Raw genomic sequence first — 9915 nt, 5'->3', positions numbered from 1 at the left:
CATCTTGTACTCGCCCCAGTCCCTGATGATAGATTGTACAAGAGCCTCCTTTACTAAAAGCGGATGATAGTGCTTGGGTGGTCTGCCTCGGGTTTTTGGTCGTTCAGAAGGAATGGGACGAAATTTGCTGGTGTCATTGACAGAAGCTTCGGATAGTAGATGTATATATTCCGACTTATCCATTACAACACACAAGGAGAAATTAGCCATGCGACCAATCCTATCAGCGACTAATACGTATAATTATGCTCTGGCGAAATGGTTGGACAACAAGCTCAAACCGTTGTCGTTAAATCAGTACACAGTCACGGACATTTTCGATTTTGTGAACGAACTACCGCGAGACCTCAACATAACACCTGGTGACTTGCTGGTGTCCTATGATGTGTCCTCCTTGTTCACGAATGTACCTTTGGATGAAACCATTACGATTCTCGCAGACAGAGCCTTTAGAAACAACTGGTTTAATTCCGAGTATGATTTGAACATTTCAAAGCAAGACCTTATTAATCTTTTGGGTGTGGCCACCAAGGGGCAGCTTTTCCAATTTAATGGATCCCTGTATGAACAGATCGACGGAGTAGCGATGGGGTTCCCCCTTGGGCCCTTGCTAGCCAACGTATTCATGTCGTCTATTGAAGAGAAATTAGATGTTGAGGGCAAGCTGCCACCTTACTATCGTCGATATGTTGACGACACATTCACTGTGATGCCCGATTTGTCTACAGCTAGGGACTTTGTGAAGTATATATGAAATAATTCATATTTGAACTGCGGTAGTAGATGAAAGTGAAGTATGATCATCGCAGTAAATTTTCCAATTTAAGCAACTGGAAAGAAGAAGCCTGAAAAAAAATCAAGGCTTCAACGGGATTCGAACCCGTGACCTCCGCGATACCGGTGCGATGCTCTACCAACTGAGCTATGAAGCCACACATTGGGAGCGAGGTCAATTAATTGAGTTCATATCTTCCCGTGAGTGAAATGATGTGAAGTATATATGAAATAATTCATATTTGAACTGCGGTAGTAGATGAAAGTGAAGTATGATCATCGCAGTAAATTTTCCAATTTAAGCAACTGGAAAGAAGAAGCCTGAAAAAAATCAAGGCTTCAACGGGATTCGAACCCGTGACCTCCGCGATACCGGTGCGATGCTCTACCAACTGAGCTATGAAGCCACACATTGGGAGCGAGGTCTATTAATTGAGTTCATATCTTCCCGTGAGTGAAATGATGTGAAGTATATATGAAATAATTCATATTTGATGTGACGGGACAGAGTTTAGGTATGTAGGTTGAACAAGAACTTCGCCAAGAACTTCGGTTCCACTGGTTTATTAACGGAGTAACGTAGCGAGATTACAACGTCAGTGTCAGAGAAGAGAGTGATTGAAGAGTCAAGACTAGTTACAAAGTCGTTCTATTTATGCGAAAAGAAATAAGTTAATTGTTTTTCACACGATTACAGTCCATTCATATGCGAAAATAGGTGTTTTCAGGTGCCGCAAGACCCGAGAATAAAGGGAATGCGAAATGAGCAAGGTTTGTTTGATCGTGCGAAAATTTGCAAAAAGGAAAATATCTTAAGGTCTAAATTCCAACACAGAAAAACAGTTCGCTAAGCTAAAACCTAGTAACTCATCCTAAGTTGCCATCGAAAAGAATTCAAGTTTACGGTTGAAGAAATATATGAAATTCAACGAAAACTAGTTCGACTGAGAACAAAGGAACTCTGAGGTGGCAACTTAAACTAGCGATCTCGGTTTTAATGAGGCAAATGAGCCTTATCATTATGCGAACTCAGGCCGCAAAAGTGTGAACGATTCCGCGACTTAATCAAACAAGTTGATCTGGTAAGGTTTGCTCATTTTCCGATCTTGCAGCTGAGAACACCTTGGAATGAAGTGGTAGGTTTTACAATGGAGAATAAGTTTACAAACGATAGTAAACATTTCTTCTAGAGATTCCTCGCTTTCTAAGTTACCGAGTTTACAACAATGGTTAACCGATATTATTTAAAGATAAAAGGTAAAATAAGGTTGAAACAAGGATTCTCTTTTAACCAGCTAAGCACGAGTGTTGGACCTAATTCTTACTTTGTCACAACGTGAACTCACACTTAGTTCATAAAGGAAAATCCTTGCTCTCCGCAGATGAATAAACAATTCCGGTGCTAACACACGTACATAGCAGTTACTGCGCGGAGTCAACCTGAAATGAATATAATTTCCCCTATGATATATATCGTATCCCAACACCTAGCGTTCGAACCCGAAGAGAGAATTAAGCGAAGATCGTGATACAAGTGTCTATCAGCAAGCTTGTTTTTTTAGTTAACCGCAGTATATTCCTAGGCGATTATCACCACAAATAAACAAAATCAGCTCGGTCTTTTTAGAAAGGAAACTAACTAATTGTGTTTTAATTGATCCAGTTAATTCTCTCTTCAATTCCCCGCTGTAATCAAATGGCTAGATATTTCATGAGATTCTAAAAGCAAGAAATCAGCGTAAAAATGGATAATTAACTAGCAAGATTCAAAAAGCGAATAATCAGCGTAGAATGGGTAAATATCTTACGAAATTCTAAAAGCAAATAATCAGCGACAAACACCTAGCAAAACTGTAAAAGGAAACAATCAGCAAAAATTTTAAAAGCGGATAATATTCAGGAAAATTTATTGGAGGAGTGGATAAATATATGATTTTGAGGCGACGACTAAAGGAGCCGATCACAGATTATTTATTTGTCCTGTTTTACAGCTTTGTTTGCCAGTAGTGATATTTTTTCCTACTCATCGTTTATTGAATGACGTCGGTCCTTTAGTCGTGAACCATTAATTCGTTTCTTTTTGTTTCGTCTCAATATCCGTACGTAGTTTTTGTGTTTTCATTCACATAAATCAGAATTGTACGCTTACATTGAACTGCGGTAGTAGATGAAAGTGAAGTATGATCATCGCAGTAAATTTTCAATTTAAGCAACTGATTTACTGCGATGATCATACTTCACTTTCAGCTAGGGACTTTCTTAACACCCTCAACCACGCTCACCCCGCCATCAACTTCACTATGGAGGTCGAAAATGATGGAATGCTTCCCTTTCTCGGTACTCAACTCCTAAACAGAGCGCCTCGTATTGAAACTAAAGTGTTTGTGAAGCCAACAAACAGTGGTCTGCTTCTCCATTACCACAGTCATGTCGATAATAGGTACAAGCGCGGACTATTGACAACTATGCTCGATCGCGCACATCGCCTGTCTTCGTCATGGTCCTACTTCACTGAGGAGTGCGAACGACTGAAGTCTGTTTTCTCTAAACTGAAATATCCCAAGCACCTTGTTGACTCCACTGTCAAAACCTTCCTAAATTTAAAGGTCGCTGACCAGCCCTCATTACGGTCCAGATCTACGACAGAAAACACTACTCGGGTTGTCATACCCTTTAAAGACCAGGAGTCTGCTAATATCGTGAAGACACAGTTGAAAGATCTCAGTGTGAAGCTGCAGACTAGTGTTCAACCGGTGTTTACGAGCCGCAAGATTGCCCAGGAGTTCCCGACAAGCGAACCTAAGCCTCAGCTCATTGATCAACAATGCGTTGTGTATAACTTCAAGTGTGACCAGTGCGATGCTGGTTATGTCGGTTACACCCGTGGCCATCTGTTCGTACGCGTTGATGGACATAGTAGCAAGACCTCGTCAGTACGCAATCACTATGATAATAGACACGCAGGCAGGATTCCGGATGACCTTCGCAATTGTTTTAGCGTGTTGAAAACATGCCACAACAAGTTTGATTGTCTCATTAATGAGATGTTACTCATTAAACAATTACGACCGTGTTTAAATGTACAATCAGACTCAGTTCGCGCTAAAGTCTTTGTCTAACTTATGCAAATTAGAAACTCTGAACTCTTAGTTACTCTTGAAATCGCATATTTAATTAGTTTCCCTTGACAATGGCGCCAAGATGTCGCCGAAACGTCGGATTTGTCTATCGTTAGTTTTTGCCTGTATATGTTTATTTAAAAATAGGTTTCATATTTCTACTGCTAACAGAGTGCTTACAGCTTGCATTCTGAATGCGTTGAATAACCACTGATTAAATTTCCTCACTCTAGGCAATTGGCGGCAGGAAAAATCTGGATCTAAGTTATTTGAAACTCCTTTAATTTGCGCTCGAACGGGGAGCTTTCGGTGGTCCGCCCTTTTCTTCAGGTCTTTGACTTTTGAAAAGAAGGTAGCCAGGTGTATTGATGGTTATTCATTGCCAAATTTAATGGTAGAGGGTATCTTACGAGGAACTTATATCGTACTTATTCAGGCTTGTTGCAGTAGTATAGAGCGCACCGAATTAACCCCTTTTTTACTGTGGTTTCTCATTAATCTGCTGTGGTGTCGCTGTGGAATAAATTAACTTGATCTAAAATTGCTGTGGAATACATTAACGGGAGTGATGTCATAGGCTGTTGTCTATTGTCGTGCTGAGGATAATGTCATGTTCTATCTTAGGCTTAGTGACAGGTTCTGAACCGGTTTGACAGGTTTATCAATGATGTCATGTTCTATTTTTATCTTATGGCAGTCATGGTCGGTATTACCGGTTTGACTGGTTTTTGAAGTTATTTTTGGATACATTTTCCTTAAGCCTATGAAAGCGTGATCGCTACGAAGCGATGGATTTCGATACCATTCTTTTTTTTTTTTTTTTTACTTTTTTTTATTTTTCGTATTCCGCTTAGTCGTAAGGAATATTAAAATTGCAGTGGTTTCTCATTAACTGATTTATCCAGACTAACCAGTCCCAAAAACTGGTTTCTTCAGAATGCCACATTGAACTCGCATGGACTTGCCCCATTGTTTTGACAAAACCTTCAACACTGATTGGTTATTTGAGAATCTATTATGTTTCCAAAATAAAAGCGCGCTTCCATTCGGTCAAGTCATTCTTGTCACAAACTCGAGTAAATAATCTTTTTGAGCGGATAGCGTGCAAACATGCAAGTCGAATCCACATCTAAACCTATGTTAACCGTGGACGAAGTTGAGCAAATCCAACTCAAGAAAGTAGCCACAATTATCGGTCATGCTTTCTAACTTACCTATACCGCGTTTTATGACAAGCTCATTCCTCAAGAGAAAGTAAATCGATGATATGGCTGCGCTATTCATCACCCAGGCCAAAGGGAACACTCTCGCTTGATGATTGATAATGAAGACGCGTGGTACTATTTTCATGATGAAACCCGTGAGCAAATAGATCTTGATATCGTGATGAAGACTGTGAAAAGTGTTTGCAACACTCTGGGGTTGAAGATTAGCCAGACATGGGAAAGTCATCTGACGCAGTTGCCTAAGTTGCCTTGGACCACAATCTTTCTCACTTCTTTGGAACTGGAACATTATGATCAAGAAATGAAAGAACGCGTATTGCATGCTCTTTATTATGGTCCTTGTGGCCTCAAAACGAACGATTTCAGTAGTGTGGAAATCCACAAAGATGATAACGCTGAAGAATTTATAAACGTTGACCCGACAGAAGTGAAATGTCCTGAGAACATTATCAGAAAAAAAGAAAAACCATTGGACCTTGATTATGTAATTAATGAAATTCAAAGTAAATTTTATTTTTGAAATAATAAAGTGTGTTCGTGACGTGATCTTAAGTCAGTGTGTGCTTGACGCTATTCGAGTTAACATGGGTCTAACGCTCTCTATACTTCGAATCTGTTTTTACCGGTATCGCCTCATAGCGAGAAATCTAACTACACCTTCAAATGAAATAACTTCTATTAGAGAGAAATTTTGTGAACTTCCAGGATCGATGCTAGACAAGTTGAAAGCTCTCCATTCAGAAGTCTTTTCAAAAATCAATTGGGGCCGATTGGTGGTCTTTTTAAATTTCGTGGAAACATTAGGATTGACCGAGGAAGAAAGGGAACAATTTGATTTCCTCGTTCCCACCCTATGTCAGATTCGAGAGTAGCTATATAAATGAAACACGGGAAAAATTTCATTCGAGCTTCTACCTTGGTAGTAAACACAACTGTGATGGGTTGTTGCCCACCTTCGTCCTCGATCGGATTTGAACGGATCTTTAATCGCATCATCCGCTGTGTTTTAGCCTGTTGCGGCGGTAAAGTCATCGTGAAAAACTCCGAGTTTTGTGTTGGAGAAAACACTGGCCAGCATTTATCTGGATCCAAGTCATCCCGCAAGTTTCGGTGGTTTGGATGCTGTGTGCAGAGCAGTCAAAGAGAAGGGGAAAACTAAAATTTCTCGCAAACAAGTTGAAAATTGGTTGAGTCAACAAGACGTTTACACTCTCCATAAACCTGCCCGAAGACATCACAAACGAAGTTGAGTGATTGTTCCTGGCATAGACGCACAATTTCGGCGCTGTGTTCGAATGGCTCGATGGAAAACTAAGTTTGATTATTTGATCGAATGTCAGATAACGATCTGTACGTGAAGTTGAACTAGCGATGAATAGATTATAGCCTGCTGTAAAAATATTTTTAATTATTTAAGTATTAACTTGTACTGGACAAAACTTTTTCCAGGAAATGCATTTGAACTGTTAGCGACACTTAGAATTCAATTTCTGATCGCCAACACTTGTAACAAATAGCTCTTGACACAATAAAGTTTTGACCAGCGACCCTGCAAGACAGCGCGCGCGTCGCCAAATGTTTTTAAATTTTGTGTTTGTATTTGTTTACACTGTCATCAGAGCTCGAGCAGTCCGAACTAGTTTAGACAAGAAACTCAATGCCGAAGAGTTTTTATTTCTATCTCATGGGGAAACTAATTCTTCATGAGAAAGCGAGTAAACGCATATCTTTGTATTGACATAATGAATTGAATAAAGAAATCACACTCGTGTACCCATATTTTTAGGTCTGATTAAGGAGTTCGAACGCCACTACCTTGGTTTTCAGTGAAGAACGAAATCTGGGAATGAGGGACAGTCACGTGATTAAATTGACGGCGAACGACTGGAAGGAATGGATTACTCTTCTTAGTTGCTAACCTTCACTCATTGCAGTCACTTTCATTTTTCGTTCTTTTTTCCTTTTTTTTTGTTATGTTTTTGTTTTGTTTTTATTTTGCGAGCTGCTACCAATTCATTTTTGTTTGATTTAATTTTTAAAATAAAATTTAATTTTACATATTGTTGGTATAATTATTATAATCATTCGATGTTTCGGAATGAAAATAATATTTCAGTAACGGGTTGTCTAATGGGTTAATCGTGGACGGCGAAATTTCGAACTTTACATTGTTCAAATGTAAGAGGGTCTTAATGGGGTAGTGGCTTTTACGGCTAACGGTTAAATTTTTGGCCCTTTTACGGCTAACGGTTAATTTTTTTCCCGTTACGGTTAACTGAAATGTTAATAATTGATTTCCATTATTTTACATTATTGCGTTCGACAGAACGCAGTTCTAATCGCGTAATGCACAAAATTTCGAGATCTAATCTATCTATCTATCGGAGGACACCAATTTGGCCCCCCCAAGAAAACAAATTCTTCAGGGGCGAATGATGTCATGTCCATGTTCGTCCATGTGCTTTCTTTCGAGTGTTGCGCAATATTGCGGACCGGTTTCGAGTGTCGAGGAAGCTTATTGTGGACTGTAACGGATACTGAAGTTGCTTATTTAAAGTTCAAAGTCAGTGTTAATAGCATTTGAAAACCTTGTAGACATGTCTTCACGAAATGTGTGCGACTTTTCGAAGCAACTTGTTGAAGACTGTCGCGGATATTCATAAGTTGTTTATTTAAGTTCGAAGTCAGAGTTAATGGCGTTTAAAAACCTTTCAGACATGTCTTCACGAAATGTGTACGACTTTTCGTACGAACAGAAAGCTGTAGTTTGGCTGCTTGTTGTGAACTCTCTTCTCTTCGACCGAAACCAATGCTGCTTTCTGCTGAATAAATCAAAGGATGAAATGAATTTCACTTCGCTGCCTAGATTGGCTGGCTGGCTGGATATACAATACGCGATTAGAACTGCGTTCTGTCGAACGCAATTAACTCTTGTAACAGTGTAACACATTGTATGATCAAAGACTAGCATAGTACTAGGATATTTAAAAGATAATAACGCTGCGGTACATTCTGTTGATGGTGACATATTTTACGCAGTGATTCACCTACAACTTCATGCATGATGACGCATCGATGACGAGGTGTGATAAGGGATTGTGACAAAAAAGCACAAAGCTTTAGTTTAAATTCATGTTTGGATGAAAAGGAATAGATCGCAGCATATATGGAATTAGCGTGTTCTACGGTTTTCGTTTGTTTTACTGATTATTCTACAAGCTTTAGGAGCGACGATTTCTCTTCATTTACTAATTCGGCCAAGGAGGCGAGACTACTAAGAAATCACATACTAAGTTTAAAAAATTAATCGTCCAGATTTACAAACTTTCACATACTGCATTAAGAACAAAAGCAAGAGTTGTGAAAGCGTGTGAAACTCAGGCACAATTTCCTTCTCATCGTTTTACAGGTAAATCAGAGCAAAACATAACCACTAATCTTTCACACTGGAGCCTACGCGAAAAGGACGACGGCTCGATGTCCTCGTGTTGTTCGTGGCGCAACGCACTCTGGTAAAAAGTAGCGCAGCGCACTCTGGTTCAATGCAACGCATTCTGGTAAAAAGTGATGAATTCGAGAATTCATACCACATTCTATATATTCTTCTTAAATCCTGATTATGAGTCAATCAATGCATCCTGATTATGAGTCAATCAATGCATCACTCTGGAATAATCACTTAGCTTTAGAACGACATCGCTGAACAACGTTAAAGGAGTTTCAACTGAACCTTTTAGACGTAAAAAGCCCTTTAAGTGTCCGCTTATTACAGGTTTCGTGCAACAAAATGGCTTCATATTGGTGTCCGCGTCCGCTTAAGAGAGGTGTCCGCTGAATGCAGGTTTATTTTACAGTAAATGTGGGAAGGAAATTTTGAGACTTCAGCTGGTGTCCACTTAATAGAGGGTGTCCACTTAAGGTCATTCCTCACATTTGCGTCGCGCATCCTTATTGCGCATAATTTATGGCGTCATTAGCGCGCGCTCGTGCACGCGCATATTGAAAACATGACGGATTTGCCCTGATATTGAGCTCTGTCAGTTGAAAAATGGCTCTGGCTCACCAACGAGCACGGGCACCCCAATTTTTTTTCCAGTCATTGTAATCAACTAATCATAAGCTTTGCGTGAGAAAAGGCTGATCTAATTTTTATCACTGAAAATTGAATAAATAAGAAAAATAGAAGATACACTGTGGTCTTTACTATTTTGTAGTCGGTAACCACATCAAGAAAATTGGTTCAAATTTTTAATCAAGGATTTAGCTTTCTGTCTGAACCAAACTTAAGATGTTTATTTGTGTCCGACACAATGTATTGACTGTAGTTTAATGCGTGTTCTTATGAGTCTGGGCTCACAAAGATTTTACAATTACTAGGGATGCGTTCTTATAATAAGCATTAAATAATGCCAAAATGAGGCATTTTCAATGCCTCATTGCTCCTTAATGAGCATGGGCACGCCCCTTTTTTTATTTCAAAATCGAAGTTATCATATGACAAATATTCAGTGGACAAAGTTTGAACAAAAATCTACCGTCACTTTTATTTCAGAGGAATTACCTTAATATGGGGTCCTCTTAATACAGGTTTCACTGTATTACAACACGGGGTATTCGTATTTGGTAACCCACCCATGCATGAACCCCGCCGAACAGGGCTTAACTTTGTTGAGCGGACGAGACACGTTGGATAAGTTTTTTTCTCTCAAAGGTAACAAAGAAAGAAAAAAAATCACTGATATCGCCTGGGAAAATAAAGAACGAAAAAAATAGGAATGAAAATGAGAATCCGATTA

General features: G+C 39.3%; 1 protein-coding gene, 2 non-coding genes and 1 pseudogene across 3 annotated transcripts; 1 reads left to right on the top strand and 3 right to left on the bottom strand.

Annotated features, from left to right (window-relative positions):
* The window catches only part of LOC145479864 (uncharacterized), a 7109-nt pseudogene extending 6919 nt beyond the window's left edge, over positions 1 to 190 (bottom strand).
* An 18-nt stretch (positions 191 to 208) lies between these two features.
* On the top strand, positions 209 to 5639 carry LOC145493763 (uncharacterized). The gene is made up of 2 exons (XM_081473255.1): positions 209 to 680; positions 5185 to 5639. Exons 1-2 carry the CDS (start codon positions 209 to 211, stop codon positions 5637 to 5639), a joined length of 927 nt encoding a protein of 308 aa, XP_081329381.1.
* Positions 860 to 932, bottom strand: Trnat-ggu (transfer RNA threonine (anticodon GGU)). The gene has a single exon. It is a non-coding gene; the product is annotated as a tRNA-Thr (tRNA).
* Positions 1109 to 1181, bottom strand: Trnat-ggu (transfer RNA threonine (anticodon GGU)). The gene has a single exon. It is a non-coding gene; the product is annotated as a tRNA-Thr (tRNA).
* Positions 5640 to 9915: the final 4276 nt, after the last annotated feature.

Source organism: Orbicella franksi, chromosome 1 (assembly GCF_964199315.1).
Source record: "Orbicella franksi chromosome 1, jaOrbFran1.1, whole genome shotgun sequence".
In the NCBI taxonomy this organism is placed as follows: domain Eukaryota; kingdom Metazoa; phylum Cnidaria; class Anthozoa; order Scleractinia; family Merulinidae; genus Orbicella; species Orbicella franksi.
Note: the sequence above shows the minus strand (reverse complement) of the source record. Positions and strands in the feature narration are given on the sequence as shown.